The 23,364-nt window shown below is 41.0% G+C and overlaps 2 protein-coding genes across 2 annotated transcripts; both read left to right on the top strand.

Annotated features, from left to right (window-relative positions):
* Positions 1 to 288: 288 nt before the first annotated feature.
* On the top strand, positions 289 to 17,061 carry LOC130184927 (aconitate hydratase, mitochondrial-like). Its single transcript, XM_056401050.1, has 18 exons — positions 289 to 430; positions 2,616 to 2,758; positions 3,216 to 3,474; positions 4,949 to 5,041; positions 6,171 to 6,329; positions 6,472 to 6,622; positions 6,725 to 6,829; positions 6,919 to 7,010; positions 7,920 to 8,025; positions 8,429 to 8,586; positions 8,731 to 8,804; positions 10,151 to 10,262; positions 10,436 to 10,618; positions 10,833 to 10,928; positions 11,818 to 12,009; positions 12,257 to 12,389; positions 12,986 to 13,107; positions 13,706 to 17,061. The coding sequence occupies exons 1-18, from the start codon at positions 395 to 397 to the stop codon at positions 13,835 to 13,837; spliced, it is 2,346 nt and encodes a 781-aa protein (XP_056257025.1). The 5' UTR covers positions 289 to 394; the 3' UTR covers positions 13,838 to 17,061.
* Positions 17,062 to 17,655: 594 nt separating this feature from the next.
* On the top strand, positions 17,656 to 22,682 carry polr3h (polymerase (RNA) III (DNA directed) polypeptide H). The gene is made up of 6 exons (XM_056401051.1): positions 17,656 to 18,262; positions 19,431 to 19,527; positions 19,825 to 19,911; positions 20,070 to 20,133; positions 20,868 to 21,105; positions 22,013 to 22,682. The coding sequence occupies exons 1-6, from the start codon at positions 18,059 to 18,061 to the stop codon at positions 22,061 to 22,063; spliced, it is 741 nt and encodes a 246-aa protein (XP_056257026.1). The 5' UTR covers positions 17,656 to 18,058; the 3' UTR covers positions 22,064 to 22,682.
* Positions 22,683 to 23,364: the final 682 nt, after the last annotated feature.

The raw sequence follows: 23,364 nt of genomic DNA, 5'->3' as shown, positions 1-23,364 counted from the left end.
ATAATAATAATAATAATAATAATAATAATAATAATTTCCTTTCTTAATTTATAGTGTTTTTTAAATTTAAATTTGTTTATTTCAAATAATTCCACATAAGGAACAGGACAAATTAACAGAACAGTAGCTCAATTCAAAAACATATAGAGGTCAAATTACATAAACTTTGATGACAAGAAAATAATAACAACATAAATACAATCTTAGTAGCCTATATTAAATGAAATAAAACAATATGAAAATAAAAAAGATAAATAAAAAATGTCAGGGGTGAAGATAGATAAATAGAAAGAGACTTAAATTAAAACATTTATTAATTTATAGTGTAAAATAACGGGCAACTTAAGCCAGTGACGTCACACCAGGGCGACACTCATCTTTGTCAGTGAACAAAATGGCGCCTTACTGTTTGACTGTCTCTAGGCTGCGGGTAAGAAAACGTTCTTTTATAACCTTTACAGAATATTTAACTGTCCTGCTATGGAGTACATATGTGACAACAGATATGCTCCGTCGTGTGCTACAGCCGCCATTGCTTCTTGTTGACCGACGGCAAGTTAACGCAGAGCAGAGTTCGCGCCGAGCCGCTGACTGTCAGGTCACGGTGTCCCCGTTTGACACCGGGATGCGACGCGTTGTAACGGTTATAAACCCCGTCTGACTTGACGACCACCAACTTAAAATCATGTTATTGATAATAACAGTATTGAATTCAGTCAACATCACAACTGAACAGTGGCTGTAAACGCACTTAAGTGTCCTGATGTTTGCAAGGTGATCGCAAGGTTACGCAGTTCTCTTAACGGCTCCTGAATGATGCACAGAGGCAGTTTCCGGTCCCGTGTTGGGTAGTAAATCATATCAGATAATGTTTATTTTGAAAAGCACCGTGCTTTCTGTAAGGACCTGTCTACAGAAGGTGTTTTTTTTATCATCCATTTTTTATTATTTATTATATATATATTTTCTATTATTCAATTTTTTAAATTGAAATTTAATAACATAGATCAACAAACAAACCATCCCACATATAAACATTAACATAGCTATTATTTTAATAAACAAATATCATGTTGTATAATACGTTATTTTACACAATAATGGAGATTAGTCTAGATTTGAAAATAAGACAAAATGGTGGCCAGACACTAATAAAACTTTCTGGTCAAGAATTATTGCGCTTGAGTTGTCTGAAGAAAAGACAGTCTCAAAGTATATCTTAGTCCTCAGTCTCATTTTTTTTAAAATGCTGAGTTTATTATTTGGATCAATATGAAGTAAATAGCATTCATTGCATGGAAATGATACTATTTACAAAATATATATTCTGACAGGTTCTTCATTGACCACTTGTTACTGTCAAAGCTACTGTTTCAAACACTGAATCTTCTGCCAAGTTGTGTGTTATGGTGTTGCCACATCGCAGTTTTAAAGACTCATCTTTCAAGACCTGTTTGAATGTTTAAGCCTGTACCTGAGCACAGTTTGTTCGACTTGATAGAGATTCTCCTCATTTAGGTTTAACTTAAGGAAGTACTAATCTTAAGGTTTTAAAAGCAATGGATATCCCAAAATAATTGTTTCTGTTGATGAAATACACACATTACACGTGACTTAAGGATAATCATTTACTCACAGAAGACTATCCTTAACAGCATGTCATAACATTTGTATACAAAGTGCATGCCATTAAATATATCTTTCATGGACTCTGAATCAAAAAGTTAATTTGCTGATGACAAGTACCGGCATTAAGGTGCTGTAATGGAACCAATACTGATTTTAAAGACTGTGTGTGTGTGTGTGTGTGTGTACCTCTAGTGCTCATACATAGTTGAGGAGACAGTTGAATCCACTCAGAGGATCACACTGTCAGTAATAGTCCAGCGGGAGAGGCTAACCTCTGAAATATGAGCTGTATAAACTTTCACCCACTTTTCTTTGAGCACAGTGACTTTCCACTGAATATCAACACTAACGGAAGATGTTAAGCAACTCGTCGTAGCTGGTTTAAAAATAACCCTTCTACTGTATATCACAGGATCATCCACTGGCATGAGAGGTTTAAAGCCAGCACTGTAATGGCTTACTTTGCTGGCAGCGACAAAAGACATCAACCAATAAAAATGCCTCAAAAGCCTGAAGCAGTGTCCTGATTAAATTTTCTAATACTCAGTCCAGTATTGAGTTTCTGCCAGATAATCAATATAATCTTTGTGTATATGATGTATTCTTCTACATAATACAACAGCAGATTTCACAGTTCAAGTAGATTAAAGTTATTCAGAGAAAGGTTTTTATGTCTATAAAGAGATAATTGTCTGTCTGGAATTGTTCTAGCAGGTTTTTGATTGAAACGCTTGTTGTCATTGGAGAACAGTGTTAGCAATTACTGATTAATTAATGTATGCTTCTGTTGTGCCCCTTGCTCAGTGTCTAGTGTTTTTACTAGACCCACCTGCTTTGGTCCCCGGTCATGTGTCATTTAATTGCCTCTTGTTCCTCTCCATAGTTATTATCTAACTCAGAACTGCATATGTTGGTCCTGAACGCTACAATAAAACTTTGTTTATAGGGGTTTTTCTCTGAATTGTTTTCTTCTTCCTCTGGTCTAGCTGGCCCTTGGAACCGGGGCGAAGCGTTTTCATGTCTCTGCAGTCTTTAGCGCCAAAGCCAAGGTGGCCATGAGCCGCTTTGAGCCCGGCTCCAGCATTAACTATGAGAAGATGCACGACAACATCAACATTGTGCGCAGGAGGTCAGCAGCAGTTGCCTTTCTCAGAAGTACACATACACAGAGTCTGTGTTGATTACAGTTTGGCTCATGAGGAATGGCTGGTGTTTATTACAGCTACACAGTAAATCTCATGACATTTACAGTGTTGACTTGTCAGAGCCAGCAGGGCCCAGGAGCTAAGTTTGGATGACCTGGTGTTCCCCTCTTGCTAAGTTGACCACATGCTGTAATCCAGGAACAGGAAAAGCCTTTTGTCTCACTGACTATTAAAGGAACAGTCAGACCTAAATATTTGCTGCCCTGATAAGCCACAGTTACTTCTGGTGTTCAGGGTTTTCCTCAGTTCTTTGTAACCGGAAGTAGTTTGTTTGAGTTTATTGATACATTTTATTTATTTATTCCATTTCTCAGTAAAATCAAACATTCTCAAGGGAAAATATGGTTTATCTGATTCTACAAATCCAACCCACCCCACCAGGCTCAGCAGGCCCCTCACTCTGTCGGAGAAGATCGTGTACGGTCACCTGGACGATCCAGCCGGGCAGGAGATCGACCGCGGGCGTACATATCTGCGCCTGCGTCCGGGCCGTGTGGCTATGCAGGATGCTACAGCTCAGATGGCAATGCTTCAGTTCATCAGCAGCGGTCTGCCCAGGGTGGCTGTCCCCTCCACCATCCACTGTGATCACCTGATCGAGGCGCAGATCGGGGGGGCTGAGGACCTGCAGAGGGCTAAGGTGAGCAGGATTATATTTATGATACATATATTTTTATGGTACAGTCATTGGTTGCAAATCGCCAGGAGAAGAAAATGCCTATTATTATTATTTTCATCTGACAACGTACGTGTTAATGTGCCTGCCTGCTCGGCCACTGGCCTCTGTTTTGCTTTGTAATCAGATTAGATACAATCTCAAGAGTTATGTCACATGATCTGGAAAGCTTATTCAGGGTTCCTGTGGGTCATTAAAAAGTCTGAAATTAAACTAAAGGAAAATAAGGTCTGAAAATGTCTTATATTTACCATAAGTTTATTGTAGGTATTAAATTTGCAGATAGTGTGTTTAAGACTGGTAGAAAAAAACAAAGGCAATAATAATGATGGTGCTCGTTTTTCATGTCACTAGTTCCACTCTGTTGTCGCTTTAACAGACACACGTTTGTTTTTAAGATGTGGTTATATAGACACACTAGGGGGCGCTAACCTGGTAGTTTGGCATAGATCTACAGTCTATGGTTCGCAGGTAGATAATTAGATGAAGGAAAAGTCATTGTGCATAGTGATGAGGGCTAAAAGGTCTGCACTACTAAACATTAAGAACATGTTATTTTCCCCCTGATTATCTAAAAATGAATCTGAAATTCTGTCGTAGGATTTAGAAAATGTTTAGCAGTAATAGGAAGTAATAGTTATTTCTACCAACATGCAAAATGAATGGTGTGGTGCTTTAATACCTGTGCTGCTGCAGGTGTTTACATCTGAATTTTCTACTCCGCCTCTATTTAAAAACATCGTTTACAGGAGAGCAGCAACAAAAGTCTGAGTAAAAGAAATCATTTGGCATTGTTCGGTCTTAATCTTAATTTATTAGGATCTTAAAAACCATTGGTTTTGATTTTTAAAATGTTGCAGGAACCTGTTTTTTCTATGTTAACAGATTTAGAAAGTTTAAAAGTTGAGAATTTGTCTACAGCTGGTTCATATCAATGATATGTGTGTGCATCTGATACCGACTTCATAACATCCCATTAATGTGTTGGCAAGATGCAGTTATGGAGAGACTCTACAGCTTCATCAGTTTCTCCTCTGGCTTTTGGCTCTCTTTATTATGAGGTTTTGTCAGTTAACGCGACGAGTGAAACAAGAGCCAGATTCTATTATGAGTAGCGTTTATACAGTGCAGTTGCACGTTGCAGTATATATTTAACTAACAGTATGAATATGTAAATTCAGGCAATTGTTAAAGGATTTTAACATTGTTTGGGCAGCGTTTTATTCTCATCCAGCGAGGAGTCATGTTGCAGAGGCAGCAGCTGTTAAAAGTTTTTTCTGTGGTTTCAATAGATAAAATCAGAAGCTTTGATCAAAATGTCTGGTTACATGCCTGGAGGTCACGTTGAATACCAGGATTTAGTATTAAGTGCTTTTATAGTTACATGAAAATAACCTCCACAGAAGCCCTAACTCCTCCCTAAATACTCCTAACACAGGAGGTGAACGAGGAGGTGTACAACTTCCTTGCAACTGCTGCGGCCAAATACGGAGTTGGCTTCTGGAAACCAGGCTCAGGGATCATCCATCAGGTAAAGTTCACTGATTTATAATGATGCTTTAAATGGCTTCTCTGACTTCAGTAACACCTCACAGTGTGTAGAGAATACAGTGTTTCCTCTAGGATTTTTTTCAGCAGTGGGGGCATGCTATCGGGGGGTGGGGTGGGGGGGGTGGGGTGTAAGAGTCAGTGGCAAAGTTTGCACCCAGGCTCATCTCTCCGCTGCTGTGCTCTGCTCTCCTCCACTTTGTTTAACAACTCCCCCCTGTCTAATGTTACTTGTCTAAGAAGATTACATTAAAAGTGTGAGTAACGTAACGCTAACAGCGTTATATAGTTTACACTCACATCACATCTGATTACAAGTGTGAACATTAAAATACTATTTTTTTACTTAACCATCATCATTTACGAGTCAGTAAAAGGCTTATGATGCTACCTGACTAGCGTCTTCTTCATCTGTTGTCTTTCTCTTCTTAGAGAAGTATCTGAACAAGCTCATCTGAAAATGCAGTCAGCAGTTAATACATAATGACGTGTAGATATTAGCTTAATGCTATCAATTAGTTTACCCAAGTTAGCGTCACTGAGTTGGCTAATAAGTCTACCTTTTCTCCGGTAATTTGCTGCCTTATTCCTCACGACTACACTTCTCTGACTCTCACCTGGTGCCTGACGTGACGTCACTTTCAAGGCCGCGCTCTCGCGAGTAATTAACTCCAATAGGATCCCCCAACCACCCCACTCCCTCCCTCCCTCCCCTCCCCCCGCTGTTGCGCTCATCATCACACAGACTGTGCTGTGAAGGTGGAGAGATGTGGCGGTGGTGCATTTGCGACAATAAAAAAAAAATAAAAGAAATTTGAAGGTGTGGCGGCTATGATTTAGCAGTGGTGGGCCGCCACTGCTAAATGAATGTAGAGGAAACACTGGAATAATTACACAAACATTCCTTGATAATCGCACACTGTCAGCAGTGAATCAGCTTGTTCCTTCCTGAAAATATTGGTGCCAGAGCAGTGACTATGACCTCTTGTCTAGGGCTTTGAGAAAACTGACATTCCCAGAAATGTGATGCATCTTAAATAGCAGTCAAAAATGTTTAAAGTCAGCGGAGGAAAATGTGTGACTGACTGTGAAATGTCTCTTTCTTTGACCAGATCATCCTGGAGAACTATGCCTATCCTGGAGTGATGCTGATTGGTACAGACTCCCACACTCCCAATGGCGGTGGCCTGGGTGCCATCTGCATTGGAGTGGGAGGAGCTGATGCTGTGGATGTCATGGCTGGAATCCCTTGGGAGCTCAAGTGTCCCAAAGTAAGTTCTTGGCATCGTGTGATACCTTGTAAATTGATTTGAATGTGTCTGCCCTGTTTTCAACCACTAAGTGTCTCCACAAATGTGTGTTATCTGTTTGTTCTTTCCATTTGTGTAAACCGGTGTGTGTTTCCTCCTTCAGGTGATTGGAGTGAGGCTGACAGGCACCCTCTCTGGCTGGACCTCTCCCAAGGACGTCATCCTGAAGGTGGCTGGCATCCTGACTGTGAAGGGCGGCACTGGAGCCATCGTGGAGTATCATGGACCTGGAGTTGACTCCATCTCCTGCACTGGTAAGGATGAGATGCATCACAAGACTTGAAGAAATAATACATTTCTTTAACTTTGGGGAAGTGTAATTTACTCTGTGGTTCCCATGACACTATGATGTTTAGGAATGGCAACTATCTGTAACATGGGCGCTGAGATTGGAGCCACTACGTCTGTTTTCCCCTACAACCACCGCATGAAGACGTACATGGAGAAAACCGGCCGTGGAGGTCAGTCCCTTACCGTCTGTCTCTGTTTGCTTCGTCTGTATTCAGTGTTTCTTACCTTCAACTTTGTCTCTGTCCTCATTCCCTCTCAGAGATTGCCTCTGTGGCTGATCAGTTCAAGGATGACTTGGTCCCAGATAAGGGTTGTGAATACGACCAGGTCATTGAGATTAACCTGAGCGAGGTGAGTCAACTCTTTTTTTCCTGACATTCGTCATCTAATGCACAACATTTATTATTGGCACGTCCCAAATCTATACTTCATATTAATACTTTATAGTATGTGCTGTAAGCTAATTGTCATAGTATAGTGTTTTGGCAGTTAGCATACCAAATAATCATCAAATCTTAAATTTTTTTACTAACAGGAAGTGATAAAATATGTGACAGTATCCAAAGCCAATCAAATTTCCCAGAGATATGGTAAAAAAAAATTTATACTAAGTAATACTAATTTTCCAAGGTTTTTCTTGAGCTGCTTCACCAAATCTCACAAATGATTTTAATGTTTTCCAGCTGTGAGCAGCTTCCTTTGTGCTTTGCATTGTGGGAGAATAACATGCATCATTAGGAAGAATAGCATGCTGTCTGGTTTGACTATACTTTATTTTGTCACTTTTCCAATGTGAATACACTACGTCCTACCACCATAATACATGGTGTGAGGCTATGTGTTGTTATTGTGTCATTGTTGCATCAGCCCGTGTTTGGATTTTGGAGCAACTTGCTGTCAAACAAATATGTTCGTTTGATTAAGACAAGTATTTCAGCAGTCTGCTTGTTCATTAGCGAGCACCAGGGTACTGAAGCAAAAATGTACAGACATCATTAAGTATCACTGACCTACAAAAGCTTCCCTGAGATGATTTTAAAAACTAAAGCACCCGCTTCTCATTTAGTCATTGACTTTTGCTTTGTCTCGTTCTGTATCATGTGGTTGTGATGGTGCATGAGGCAGCATCAGCGCTTATGAGTGTTCCTCTTTTTAAAGTTTCCAAATTTAGACAACAATATTTATAGCATAGACAAACATGTCCCACATTACCCAAATTAAGACCGTCCTTCGCTCTGCCTCGTTTCCCTCCTCTAACAGTTGAAGCCCCACATCAACGGACCGTTCACCCCCGACCTGGCCCACCCTGTGTCCGAGATCGGGGCCATAGCTAAGAAGAGCGGCTGGCCCCTGGAGGTTAAAGTTGGTATGTATTTGTGGCTTAATATTTTTAATGCTTTGTCCAGTGAAATGTGATATTTCTTTCTTTGTTATAACTAGCTCTGCTATTGACCAGATATGTTCAGATCACATGACACCTCTGTCACATGACACCTCTGTCATGTAGCTGATGGTCTTCTCACAGTACTGAGTGGATGCAGTAGAATTCCAGTCACTGACAGAGTCTTATTATGATGATCAAGATGTATAATTACAGACTTGCTTGTCTTTTCACTTTTTCTCCTCTTCAACAATTTTCCTCACGTTTCACACACACGATGCGTTATTAAAAATAGATGAGTACTTCCAGTCGACCACTGTAACTGTATCCTCCCTCCTGTTGGTTTTCCTCTTTCTCCTCTTACAAACGTTGAACTTGACTCTTGCAGGTCTGATCGGCAGCTGCACCAACTCCAGCTACGAGGACATGGGCAGAGCGGCCTCTCTGGCCAAACAGGCTCTGGATAAAGGTCTGAAGTGCAAGGCCCAGTTCACAGTCACCCCTGGTTCTGAACAGATCCGCGCCACTATCGAGAGGGACGGATATGTGAGTCCGAATCTCACCAAAATGAACTCATAGTTAAATTTAGAGAGTGACCTCTTGCATCTGGGCAGTTTCTTTTTTTCCTTTTTTCATGAGACTCTGGATGCAGGAAATGATTTCTTTAAAATCATGTTGTCCCTCTTCCAGGCCAAGATCCTGAGTGATGTTGGTGGAGTTGTACTTGCCAATGCTTGTGGACCCTGCATCGGACAGTGGGACAGGTATACACCTCATTTCTTAAAGCTGATTTTGCCTCACTAGCATCAAGGTCATGACAGTTGCTCAGTCTGCTAACACTTGGGCACAGGGCAAAATATATTGACAACCACTGGCCAGATATCCATGAAACCTTGTTGAATATTCCCCAGATGATGATTTCTGACATTACTGACATCTAGCAACACTTTCAGATCAATATCCTTTTTTTTTTGGCATTTTATGTTTATTCTGAAGAACACAAAGGGCACAGTAACACAATTATGTATTTATACATTTTGTCCCCTTGATAATTCCCCCAAACAGCAAACAAATTACACTGCCTCCAAAGAAACACTTCACAGTATCAGTACCTCAAATATGGAGTATACAAAGAGTAATACATCGCAGGAGGATATGTTAAGAAAGAAATTTTAATTTTGTTTTAAATGTATAAAAAAAAGAGGAAAATTAGTTGAGACCCAGAGACAAACAAAATTACGAATCTATAGAGAGTTTTCAGTTTATCAAAGTATTATATAATCGGACCTCAAGTAGATTTGAATTTCTCAGGGTGACCCCCTGAGCAAGAACTTTATTTTCTCTAATTTTAGAAAAGTTTTCCGATCCCTCCGCCACATAGAAGAGCTCAGGGAGCGGGGGGGGATTTCAACTCCATCAGGATTCTCCTACATGCCAAAAGATTTGAGAAAGCAATTACATGTTTATGTTTATTATTTAATGTTGGCTCTTTGAACGCCACAGATGCACTTCAAGCATTTGGGTTGAAGATTCAGATTTAATGATTCTGAGAGGAACTTGAATATTAGATCCCAGTAGTTTGTCAGTTGTGAGATCAATATCCTTTAGCAACACTGGTAATGAAAAGGACTTTTGAAAACTGGATTTCCAGTGGATATACTGATAGTATTCATGATCCCCAGGGGATGAACACAGTTCATCAGAACTATTCCCATTGTGGACACATGATAAACTTTCCTCTTAAATCAATCAGAGGCCAAAGTGACACGTTTACATAAAAGTATCTCGGTCTGTTTAGCACATTTGTGTTCCAAGACAACACTTTAATATTGTTGGATATAATGAATGTTGCATCCATTAAGGAATTAACAACGACGCTTTAGACCCAATTAGAAACAGGTGCGCACAGTATAAACGTATAGAGTGAAGTCTGAAGAGCAGAAATTCACGGTTCCCCTGAGATCTCCAAGTACTGCAACTTAAGAAAACACGTGCAAATTGACAAAACAAATTCAGAGAACATCTTCATCAGTTTGACACATGCTGCAAATGCTCAAATGAAAAGTATCAGACTAACGTGCCCCATGTTTCTTTTTTTCTCTCTCTTCAGGAAGGACGTGAAAAAAGGAGAGAAGAATACCATCGTCACATCCTTCAACAGGAACTTCACCGCCAGGAATGATGCTAACCCAGCGACTCACGCTTTTGTCACCTCTCCTGAGGTAAGAAGCAAAACACAAGCCCAGCAATTCATAATTACATGGGCATCAATACACAGAATCAGAGAAGCTCGTAAACACACTTCACTGTGTGTCAGTGCGGTTCTCTTGACGGTCGGCATCTAAATGTACATTTCACGGCTACTGTTGGATTATTGTTGTGTAATTCATTGTAGATAGTCACTGCCATGGCCCTGGCCGGTACCCTCAACTTCAACCCTGAGACTGACTACCTGACCGCTCCTAATGGAGACAAGTTCAAGCTGGAACCCCCCAGCGGTGACGAGCTCCCGTCCAGAGACTTCGACCCGGGCCAGGACACCTACCAGCACCCCCCGACTGAGAGCAGCTCAGTCAAGGTGATTCTATTTTAAAAATACAGTATCAACACTAGACCATCTAGAAAGCAGCACAACGCTAACGACAAGAGACTTTCAGTACGTGCGAACTAACAGAATGATCGAGGTGTGTGAAGAATTAAAGGTGTAATGTGACAGAAAAGCGGTATTGGTGTTCACTTGTGAATATACCTGGAAGGACCTTTATGTCTCACCCTTCCTTGATGTTGTTCAGGTGGACGTGAGCCCCTCCAGCAACCGTCTGCAGCTGCTGGAGCCCTTTGACAAGTGGCACGGAAAAGACCTGGAAGACATGAGGGTCCTCATCAAGGTGAGCAGGACATGGAGGGAAAGTTGTGATTAAAGTGAAATAGAGCTTGTGGCTTTACAGTAAGGTGACCAGATATCTGAAATGAAAACCAGGAATGTTTCCAGTTCAGTGGTCAATATATCATTAAAATATCCAACGTTTTTACCCATGAGTAAAGGGGGGAAGTCGTGTATTTTGACCACGGTAACTGTTGTATTGTAATAAATAATTGTGAAGGCTGACTGATGAAATTACGACTCCCTACCTTTGAAGCAGTCGTGAAGTTTGTTTGAAGTTGAAGTTGTTTTTGTTAGTTTACTGCTCGGTTATGAACTCCTAACCAATGATTGAGCCAGCTAACCTTTTGTTTCCTAAAGACAACAACTAAAAAAGAAAAATCTGATTGGATAACTCCATTTTGATGGTCGTAGCTTTACTTCTGAAACTGCTATAGCTAGCAGCCAGCCCCCTCTGTTGGACAAAACAAGCTCAACGCTAGACGTCAGTTTTGAATTACAAGTGTTAAAAATGGGGGCATTTCTGGGGACAGCTCCAACTGGGGACTATCCGGGAATATCTGGTCACCCTGCTTTACAAAAGAAGGAAAATTGCACCAGTCACATACACACATACACAGTCCTGCTCCTGAAAATACTCAGTGCACCAAATGTGGATTAATTTGCAGCTGAAAATAGTCACTAATAAATGCTCTTTACTATTTCAACTAATGTTTGCTAAGAACTGCAGCGCCCAGCTGTTTAATTGAATAAAATTAACTTTTTTTTAATGAAACTATATATATATGTGGCCAGTTTCATTAAAGATTTATGTCTTCAGTTGTAAAGTTTAGACTCCTGGCTGAGAGACAGGGAAGAGAATCTGAAAACTTCTGCATCTTCTGTTGCTGTAGGTGAAGGGAAAGTGCACCACTGACCACATCAGTGCCGCCGGCCCCTGGCTCAAATTCCGCGGCCATCTGGACAACATCTCCAACAATCTGCTGATCGGCGCCGTCAACATCGAGAACGACGCCGTCAACAAGGTTAAGAACCAGCTGACAGGAGAGTACGCAGGTGTGCCAGATGTGGCCCGCCAGTACAAGGTGAGTTTGACAGGGAATCGTGTTGATTAATTAATTGTTCTACATTCCCCGGGTGATTCAGGGACTAAAAAAGATTCTTTTTTGTGTTGCATTTTCACTGCAACCAGTTCCTCAATTTCCTGTTTATTTGTCTTTGTCTTATGCACAGCACTTTGAATTGCCTTGTTGTCGCCTTTATTATTCAACTCTGTCTTCTCCTGACGGCAGTTTAAATTCTTCCTTGATCTTTGTTGTCTTAATAATCCAGGCCAAAGGAGTGAACTGGGTGGTGGTTGGAGATGAGAACTATGGAGAAGGGTCCAGCAGAGAGCATGCCGCCCTGGAGCCGCGACACCTGGGAGGACGCGCCATCATCGTCAAGAGCTTTGCCAGAATCCACGGTAAGTTTCAGAAAAAACAAGCATCCATCCGAGGTATGCTTATACGCAAACTGTTTCTTTATGAAAGTTAGAGGCAACAGGGAAACTGTATCTTAATAGTTGTAACTGGCTTCCAGGGAAAACTGATAATAATTGAGTCTGGCATGTTTACAGTCTGCCAGACTAACGATGTCTAAGAGAGTCTCCAAGTTGTAATTACAGTCCATTAGTGCCAGTTTTTTTGCATATGGGAGGCTGGATGTAGGTAAACGAGTAGATGAAAGTCTTTCTGTTCAGAGGAAAGTTTCTTTGATTTGATTTGTGTGAGAAGATTTCCTCAGAACTGACAGAAAACACAAAGAATATAGCTTCAACATCACTTGGTCTTTGGGGCGGGAAAGATTTCCAACAACATGGATTTAATGTGAACTGATTCATCATGAGAACAGCTGCTAATCAATAAGATTGAGACACACATGATCGCCTTATTCACCATGTTCTTGTATTAATGTGAAACAGATACTCTCCTGTCAGACAGAGAACCGTTCTCTGTTCTCTGGTTACCTGATGGAAATACAGTATGAATCCGTTATTCTTCCCTGGTTTCTTCCTCACAGAGACGAACCTGAAGAAGCAGGGGCTGCTGCCTCTGACCTTTGCCGACCCCCATGACTACGACAAAATCCGCCCAGATGACACGATTTCAATCACTGGCCTGAAATCCCTTGCCCCCGGCAAGGTGAGCAACATTCTGCACTAATGAAACACTGAGTAAAGTAAAAGCAAAAACTATCAGCATCACAATTTACTTAAAGTAACAAAAGTAAAAGTTCTCATGTCATAATTATTTATTTTATTACACTATTGTTTTTTATTCTGTTTTACAAAACAATGATCAAAGCATGAACATGAGAACAGAACATAACGCCTGGGGGAGACACATACACAACACAAGAGATATAATATCAATAAACCAATTACTAAATCACAAGAACTAAAAAATGAGACGTTAGAAAAAAGGAAATAACTGGTCTGACAGTTTCTGATATCGTTCATGAAAAACACTGAGTTCTATCATTGGATTATAATGATTGATGCATTAATGTTGTATCTTGACTTTTCATAAAACATGATGATTTATTTGTTGGGTATAGATTGTGGACCAGAAAATAGAAATACATAAGTAGTGCCTATAATAAAACATCTCAATTAAAAATGAATAAATAAATAAAACATTGATCCGAAGGGCAGCCCAGCCTCTCCTCACATTATGCTAAAGAAAAAGCGGATGAATGATTGACACATGATTCATGTTTGCCTCCTGCGTGTCTCTCCAGCCGCTGACTGCAGTGATCAAGCACAGCGACGGCAGCCAGAAGCCCATCTCTCTGAACCACACCTTCAATGAGACACAGATCGAGTGGTTCAAGGCTGGCTCCGCCCTCAACAGGATGAAGGAGCTGCAGTAGATGGTGGCGAGGAGGAAGGCGGGGGCCTGTAGGGGCCCGTGAGGGGCCTTGGCGTGGGTTAAGAAGGGGAGGAACATGGGCCTAGAGAGGGGCTTTGCAAAGAGGGAGAGACGAGAGGAACAGCTGCAGCCATGCTCAGTTAAAGAAAGAACACACACACACACACACACACACACACACACACACACACACACAAGGTCGCTGTACAGATGAAAAGCGCACACACACACACATACACACTCACTCTCTCACGAGCATGTAGAAACAGACAGGATTACTGTGACATCACTCCCGGTCGACAGGCAGACTTGCACAAATGCACTCAAACAAGCGCACATAACGAAGCTCAGCAGTGTGTGTGTCTGTTACACTGTGTCGTTCGTATTCGCAGCTTATTTGTTCATGTAGCGTTCGGCTGACCGTCTCATCTGTGTCCACCGAACAGGGTGGTGCTTTCCTACCTTAGTGACACATCGGCATCACTGCTGTATCTCTCCGATAGTCGTTTGGTTTCACTGAACGTGGTTCCAAGCTCGCCTCTGCAGAAAGAGGCTCGTTCGAAGCATCAGCTGTATTGTATCTTGCAGTACGCAAACCTGTTTCATACAGAATATTATTTAAAAAGGTTTTATATCTTTAACTGCAAAATCCACCCCAGGACCAGACAGTTGTTGTTCTCCATTATACCTCCTCTTTAATGTCGTTCCATCCAAACAGCTCAATAAGCTGACTGAGTTGTTCAACTCACACGAATGTATGAATTTATTTTTCCCCTGATTCTCTCCAGATGTGTCACCTGAAGTTCATCTTACGCATCAAACTTCAGGGTTTTCTGCTTTCTGGTCTCAGTCATTGTTGATTAGAGCCTCACTGTGAACAAACAAACTTACTGTAAGCAGCACCAGTGAAATCCCATCAGTCGCAGCTCACCCTGCTCTCATCCGGTCTGAGATATTGAGTTTTCATGCTGCTATTGTTGCATTTTCACCCCCCCCCCCCCCCCTCACACCTCCACCCCTGCTGTTCTTCTTATGCTCACTTGCTTGTTTTCTGTCTTTTTGCATGATATAACACCCCATTGTGTGAAAAGGTTTCTGTGTGGTTGTGTCTCTCTCCCTCTGACTTGGGACAACAAACCAGAACACAGAGTGCTGTTGTGTTTGCACAAGCCTGGCCATTTTTTTTTCTTTCCATTTGTGGTTTGTCGTGTGTGTGTGGGGGTGTGTGTGTGTGTGTGCGTGCGTGCGTGCGAAAGAGATGCATGACTTTGTTCTTGAGGTTAACATCGGTCTGTCTTTACATCTGTCTGTCCCTCTTTGCTCCTGCTGCCTCTCTTTGAGTCCACCAGGCGGTCCAGACCACAACCTGATGTTTGGTTTGTCTTCAGCTTTGTGTTGACGGACAGTAAAGCTGCACCGGGCAAGATTTTAATGTGAATTTTAGTGAAGCCCCTTGGGAGAAAAGCAGCAACAGTTTAATGACAACTCCTTATATTTCTACGCAGCTGCAATCACGCTGTGACCAGAGAAACCTCCACACTTGTAGAGTAGATCTACATCCCAGTGAAATGAGCTTCCCAGGTCACTCGGTCATCCGGCTCATTATGTTGTTGTGGTTTCTCTGTGTTAAACTCCCAGTTTCTCAGTTACTGCAGCTGCCAGTGTGTGAAATTGCCTGTTGTAGCTGTAATGGGAGATGGCAGGCTGTTTGTCTTTGAGCTGAATGTTTGGTTTTGTTGTAATCAGGTTGAGGTTTGGTCCTCCACAGCTCGGGAAGGCGTGAGGTCTTCTTACACAAACTAACGCACAATCCTAGTGTCCAGTTGCCTGTACACTAGCACTTTGTAGAGTTAGAGAAGTAGCTTTTAGGTGTGCTTTCGCTATGCGTCGTGTTTCCTCTGCTAAACATCGTCCTCGTTCAGCGTACATGTCTGTGGTGACTGACATACAACTTGTGATATTCATTATTGAGACACATATTTTCAGATGGTAGGAAGATCTAGATTGAAGATCGTTCTAAACGTCTCGCCATGATGTAGTGTGTGCCACTGAAACATTGTGGTTATATATTTTTTGAGCTTAGGGATATTTTCTGCTGTGTTTTACGTGGGAGTAATTCTGCTCCTCTGTGTTTAGTTCTCCTCCTCATGCAGAGTTAAACCCGTCACTTCTTCAATCTGCTGTCGCACAAGTAAAAACCTTCTGGATTAATACAGTTCCTGAGGTAAATCCATATGTACTAAAAAAAGTCACTAGGTTTGGATCCGTGTGTAAATGATTTGCTATATAGCTGCACTTTGTATAGGGATGTGTACATAAATAATAAATCATTATATACAGATATATATATATATATATATATATGTAAACAAACAGAGAGAGAGAGAGGGAGGGAGTAACATGCTGTATGCTGCCCAGAGTCATGATATAGAGACCCCTCTGCAGTCTTTATTAAATTGATTAATGGCTTCACAGACCAGGTGATGAATGAAAAGCACAGGTACTGGATTGTGGCTGTCGGTTGCTGCTGGGCTTTGACAGGAGGTGAACATGCAGCAGCCCAACTTTAACAACGTTTTGCACATAAATGACTCTTTATATGTTCAGCTGTTGATAAAATTCAACTGCTCAACACTTTGAGAATCATCACAAAAAATTGTTTCCTGCCCTCACTGAGCTCATCTTACTGATGCTTAAACACTCCTGATCAGTGTATCAGATTTACTGCCAAAGATGCCTAATGAAATTATTAAGAAATAATAGTTACCAAGGAGTTGTGTTTGAATCAATCATCCATCTTCATGTGACATTTCAAAAATATCACCATGTCCATTATTACTTGATTACATACAGGGTTTTGTTCCTGACAGAATTCACCAGGATCTTCAAAAATACTGAATAATTCAATCATCATCTTTCTTCTGTCAGTGCATTTAACAGCTGCTTATACTGTGAAGTAAAATGTTCACTGGTTCAGTTTGATCAGTGCTACTGTAAACCGACAAACCAAATGTTCATGAAGGCGTTGTGTAAATAGAAATGGAATATGAGCAGATGTTATTTCATAGTGATGGTTCCCCTCACACTCCTGTTTCAGCATTAAGCGTGATTTTTGTATAAGTAAAAGATTCAATGATGATGCCTGCAGTTTTGTAGCTTGCGAGATTTAAAAATATACTGACATTTATGAAATAAATGGTAAATTAATAAAGATAAAATTCTGAAGTGAATGTTTTTGTGTTTTTCTCTGATCATAAGAAAATGAGGTAAATGGCCTCAAGCATCTGAAGAAGAAGAATTGGCTTTAATTAAAGTTGGTTATTGATCTGATATGAAGTCAGTACATCCTCTGACATTATATCATCCCTCTGTTTATTCAGTAATGTTCACCGCCCACTTTCACATTCAAAACTGAACTAAGAAATATTAACGTAGCTGTATGTGCAGCATGCCATCTGGCATTATTGTGTATATTTATAGAGTTGCAGTATGGTCATACTCTAACTGTAGTGTTTATTTATCAGTGAAGAGGACTAAAAGTGAGTTTAGTACTGAAATGTGTAATGTGCAAGTATTTATTTATATTTAAACAATGTAGAAAAAATATAAACAACTTGAAGGGATTGTTAGTGTTACAGACGGATAAGCTTTTTAAAAGCTTTTTGATCACAGAGAATATAAAGTTAAAATTTCTTTAAGAAAACAAAATACCAGAATATGTATTATATTGTGTTATGTTATATTAGTGTAGTGTGCTATTATTTATTTATATTTAAACAATGTAGAAAAATATTATAAACAAAGGGATTGTTAGTATTACAGACAGATATGGCTTTTTGATCACAGAGGACATTTTACGGTATTTTATGTTCTTTAAGAAAACATAAAATACAAGAATATGCATTATATTATATTACATTATATGGTATTACATTGTGTTCTATTATTTTTTAATATTGCTATGTGAAATTATGTTAAACAAATTGCACATTAGGGCAAAAAGAGAAAAAAAAAATAGAGCAGGGTCAACATTAAAAATGTGCACTGTACCTTTAAGATTTGCGACATGTCGTAAAAAAGCCCACTGTCGTAAATAATCACATGGAGACAACATGGATGCTTCAGAGTTGCTGCAGATGAAAATACTTTCTGTGGCTTCGTTGTGAGCAGCTGTTGATGTTGTTTCCTCTCCGCTCTGGTTTGTAGAGAAGAAAAACAGTAAATGCTCCATGAGAATAAAAGACTGACAGCTCTGCCGGTTGTTGGACCACAGGTAGTGTGTGTGTGTGTGTGTGTGTGTGTGACGGGCTGCATCATGTTCGTGTTGGTGGAGATGGTGGACACGGTCAGGATCCCTCCGTGGAACTTCCAGAGACAACTGAACGAAGCTATCGCCGAGGAGCTCAACAAGAAACTGGCCAACAAGGTGTGTTTCACTGTCGGTGAGAAAAACCTCCATCAGCATCAACACTGACCTGAGTGCAGCAGAAATAATGAGAGGCAGGACACTAAACATACAAACATCGGTTACCGTCATAGACTCCTCCACAAAGTCCAAAATTAAACGTTTAAAGTCTTTCAGTGAGATGAGACGTTCAAGTGCTCGGTAATTCATTCTATTTATATGGTGGAAAGTAGTTCCCAAGTAGTTTTCTTTTGTTGCCAGCCAACTTTTTAAAATTAAGTTTTAATTGTTGTATATTCGTAAATAATAAATCTGCCTTTACAAACTGCACAACACCTGATATCCTCTGAATTTATAAGGAACATGGATCCAAACAACTTAGAGGTGTGGCAAGAGTCACATGACCTCCTCTCTACCATGAAGACCATGAAATTCATGAAGGTGCCAGGACGACTGATGGTCCAGGAAAACTTTGATGGAGAGAGAGAGAGAGAGAGAGAGAGACATGGAAGAACAGATAGAAGGAAACAACTCTATCAAGTTAGGCAAAAGCATCTAGTTTATCAGATCATCACTAAATGAGAATTAACAATTATTTCCCCTGTCTAATCAATTAATAGCTGTCAAACACAGTACGGTCATTATTGATTGTACTCCACTGCATCAGTTTTTTGTTCTTTCTCTTCCGTAAATTTACAGAAGAAGAATTCTGAAAAAAAAAATTTCACATGTGGCCCTAATGATATTTTTCATTTTTTTTTCTACACAGTGAGAATTTTGAGTTTCAAATCAAAATTATATTATTAAAGATAATAAAATTCACATGTGGCCCGAATGTGATTATAATTTTTATTTTATTTTTTTTAGAATGTCCAAATTCTGATTTAAACTTTCACATGTGGCCCTAAACCTCTTCTGTACAAATTAGAGATATATTAATATATTAAATTAAATATATTAAATATTTCGATTGCTTGTAGGTCATCAAATGTACAGACCCGCACACATTACAACATTTTAACAGTAAACAAAATGAAAGAAATACATTTCTATAGTGGTGATTACTGACAATATGTTGTGATTTGTGTTTAAAAGCTCTTTCTGTTATGAATTTTATCTTACTGAGACTGATGTTGTGAGAATCGAATGAGAGTTATTGTGCAAAACTGAACTGTCAGCGTCTTTGCAGGTGGTCTACAATGTTGGCCTCTGCATCTGCTTGTATGACATCACTAAACTGGATGATTCCTATATATTCCCGGGGGACGGAGCCTCACACACCAAAGGTATTATATCTCTTACATCTCCCTGTACACCTGCATCATGCACCGTCAGGTTGAGGACGTCCTCACAGAAACACCGTTACACACAGATCAGAGCGACACCGGGGGGTGGGGGGGGTGGGACTAACTCACCTACTTTCATCATGATGGAGGATTCTGGAGAAATGTTCCTGAAGGACATGATGATATAGACCCGGAAAATATTGCTGCCGTTTCCTTATCAGAAAATAGAAATAACACTTGATATCAGTTGTGCTTTCACTCACTTTGAGCCCCGTCTTCCTTCTGTGTTTCTGTCAGTTCATTTCAGGTATGTTGTTTTTCACCCCTTCCTCGACGAGATCCTGGTCGGCAAGATCAAGTACTGCAGTCAGGAGGGAGTTCACGGTAAGTTCACTCTAAGTCCTGCTCAATACCCTGAAAAAGGAAAATTAGATCTGCAGCTGATGTTTATTCTCGTTGTCGTTTCCTCCTACAACAGTTTTCTTAATTCATTCATGGTAATGTGGTAAACACTGACCGCACACTGTGTCTCTCTGTTCCAGTGACAATGGGCTTCTTTGATGACATCCTCATTCCCCCAGAGTCGCTTCAGCAGCCGGCAAAGTTGTATCCTGACCTCAGCGCTGTGATTTCATCAGAAGTGCAGCTTTGAGCTCCAAACATTTGTGCATCACATGTTAAAGTTTCTGTGTGTAACACTAAGAGAAGCCTTGTTATCAGTGACTCTGGTTTACAAACCTGCAGAGTGACGGGCTCTTTTGTTTTCCAGTCACAGGCTTTAACGGGCAGCTAAGAAAGTCAGTGAAGGTCTCACTTTTATTCCTCTGTGCCGGCGCCATATCGATAACGCCTTGACTGAACTTCTTCAAATTTGGTGCAAACATTCACTAGGACTCGAGGATGAACCGATTAGATTTTGGGGGTCAAAGGTTAAAGTTCACAGGCGTGGTGAGCCCACAAACCACAATTTTGGCCTTGTGAATGCAATATCTCCAGAACTCTTCAAGGGAATTCCTTCAGATTTTGCACAAACGTTCATTTGGACTCAAGGACGACGTGATTAGACTTTGGTTGTCAAGGGTCAAAGGTCAAAGTGACCTCAGAAAACACTTTTTAGCCATAACTGACGACTTCAAGAACTAGTCTGAGTGGCGGAGAGATACAACCACGAGGAGGTGATTCTAGTTTAGGTTATGTTGCAATCTGTTCAGACATAAAATAAAGTGATGAATACATGTACATGTCGTCACATTCTTACACATAGCACCTTTAAATGAATCATGTTGTACCAGAACTGACCGTGACTGTAGCTGTGGAGCCTTCCTTAGCTGCAGCCTCAGTGACGAAGCAGAGCAGGTGTGGCTGTGGGAGTATGAGACGGACGAGGGGGCCCATGACCTCTACATGGACCAAGGGGAGGAGATCCGTTTTCGGGTGACAGACGAAGTCTTTGTGGATACGTCGCCGACGGGCCCGGCCACCGCAACCACGGACACACCCACTCAACCGGGACAGTCCACGGCGCCGCCGCCAGCAGAGGACAGCAGGGAGAAGAAAGAGCCACCGTTCACTCTGATTGTAAGAACACACCTTTACATCTCCAGCAGATCTGCTCAAATAAAAAATGTGTGAATATCGACAGCAAACCTCCTCCACATGTAGCTGAGACATGTGCCTTTGTTCCACCAGATGTTTTGCCACAGCTGGCGTGTCACTGCTGACCTGCTGCACTGCCAGTTGTCGATCATTGTTCTGCAGAATTAGCTGAAAATTCACTGTAAACAAGGGAGAGAAGTGCTAACGACTTTAGCTTCATTGTGCTAAACATGGAGGTGGAGGCGTTGCAGCAGCAGCAGGATCCAGTGGCCGTTCTAACGATTTTAGTTCATGACGCGGAGGTCAGTGGTTCACATGATGGAAGGATGGAGAGACGGATGATTTTCTCAGCACGAGATTAAAATACATAAAAGCAAAATAAGTACAATTATATCAACTTCAAATGTCAGCACACGATAATAAACTGAAGTAAATGAAGTTGACGTTACACTTACTTTATTCACGCGTCTCTTCACTTTCAGGTATCACACACAGGAATCTAATCAAACATAAATAAACATCAAAATAATCAATAAAAGAATCATCAAACAGCTGCTACAATGTTAATCGAAATAAGGTTTGAAAAGTCCAACTCACTGGTTCTCCGTTGTCTTTGTTCTCCTGGTTTGGAGGGAAGGGGCTTCCGTACAGATGGGTGGGGTTGTGTAATATAGACAGGTGATTTGCAGGTATTAGACAGATCCAGTAGTTGAGGTCTGTGTGAAGCTCGACTGTCTGTTGCTGTCGTGACTCAGTAGATTCATAAAGGTAAGAGATGCGTCAACACTAGCAGGAGAGTCGGGGAGCTTTTTGTTAGTGCAACAGTTTATCTGTGGCCAAAGTAAAGGTAAACCCCCCCCCCCCCCCCCCCCATGTTCTGTTGTTTCAGGGGACCATCTGTGAGCCGGGGCTGGGGCTGCTGTCATGGTGGAACAGTTAGCTCTTGGTGTTGGGAACAGACGGACCATCAGGACCGATCCATCCGGAGACACAGAAACCTTTTTGTCAAGAGACAAAGTGGAGCTGCTCTCTGAACCAAGATGCCGTCGGTGTCGAAGTGACTGATGTAACATCTGATTGTTTAGGAAACACAATACCAGCTTCATGTTTACATGTAAAACTGACCTTATATTTAATAAGAGAGAGGTGGAAGAACTTTCACTTTCAGCTGATGCATTTCACATGAGAGTTTGACCCTCAAATGAAAAGAACAGAAGCAGGAAGTCATTAAAGGGCAGTTCAGGTGTTTTAACGTGGGGTTGTGTGAGGTAGTCATATACAGTCAGTACATTACCTGCAGTAAACTACTGTAGGTACCTCACACAACCCCACGTCAACAAACCTGAACTGTCCCTTTAAATATTTGAACCAATGTGTCGTAACGACTTCAGTGTGATGGACGGACGTACACAGATCTCTAGATCTGACTTTAATGGTTCACAGTTGCTTCTGTTTAAAACTCTGTCATGATGAATAAATGTTTTGCCTGCTGATATGAGAACTTGTATGAACACTGTGTTTAAAGGTGAGAGAAATAAAGCAGTGACATTTTTGTTTAATGCATTTGTGTCATCAAGAATTACAATAACATGGCAGCATTCTTCTTTTTGTTTTCAGTAGGAGTCAAAATTAGTTCAGCTTAGCTTTTTATTTTAAATGTTCTGCAGGTGTCTGTGCACATGTTGATATTTTCTGTCTCTTGTCGCAGAGTAAAAGGACGCATCATCAGCGTGAGTGGATGTGAGCTGAGAGTGTGTCGTTGTGTGTGATTATAGGAAGTATATGAAAACGGATTAGCCTTTAAATCCCACAGTTTGAGGGGCAGTGAAGGACACAGTCCCGCTTGTTTACGACAGAGCTGCTCGCTTAGCGTCCGTCACTGTTGGCTTGCAGCTCATACACTCGTACAGTGCTTGTGTTTGTTGTACAATCAGAAATGTAGTTTCATGTGACAACTGCACGGCCCGTTGATTTTTGTCTCAGTATTGTGAAACTAGGTCAGACTGTAGAGGTTTTATCAGCAGAAGAAGATGGGATGCATGCGACCGTCCCTGCAGAGATGCTGCCAACAGGAAGCTTGGCTTAAGAATACGATAAAATCATTTACCATGTAAAGAAGATCACCTGGTAGAGTGCGTCACGCCACATAGGCTTAGTCCTAACCGCAGAGGCCGTGGGTTCGAGTCTGACCCGTGGCCCTTTGCTGCATGTCATCCTCTCTCTCTCTCTCGCTCAGTTTCC

The sequence above is a fragment of the Seriola aureovittata genome, chromosome 17, assembly GCF_021018895.1.
Source record: "Seriola aureovittata isolate HTS-2021-v1 ecotype China chromosome 17, ASM2101889v1, whole genome shotgun sequence".
NCBI classification, from domain to species: domain Eukaryota; kingdom Metazoa; phylum Chordata; class Actinopteri; order Carangiformes; family Carangidae; genus Seriola; species Seriola aureovittata.
This window is presented reverse-complemented; position numbering and strand designations above follow the sequence as displayed.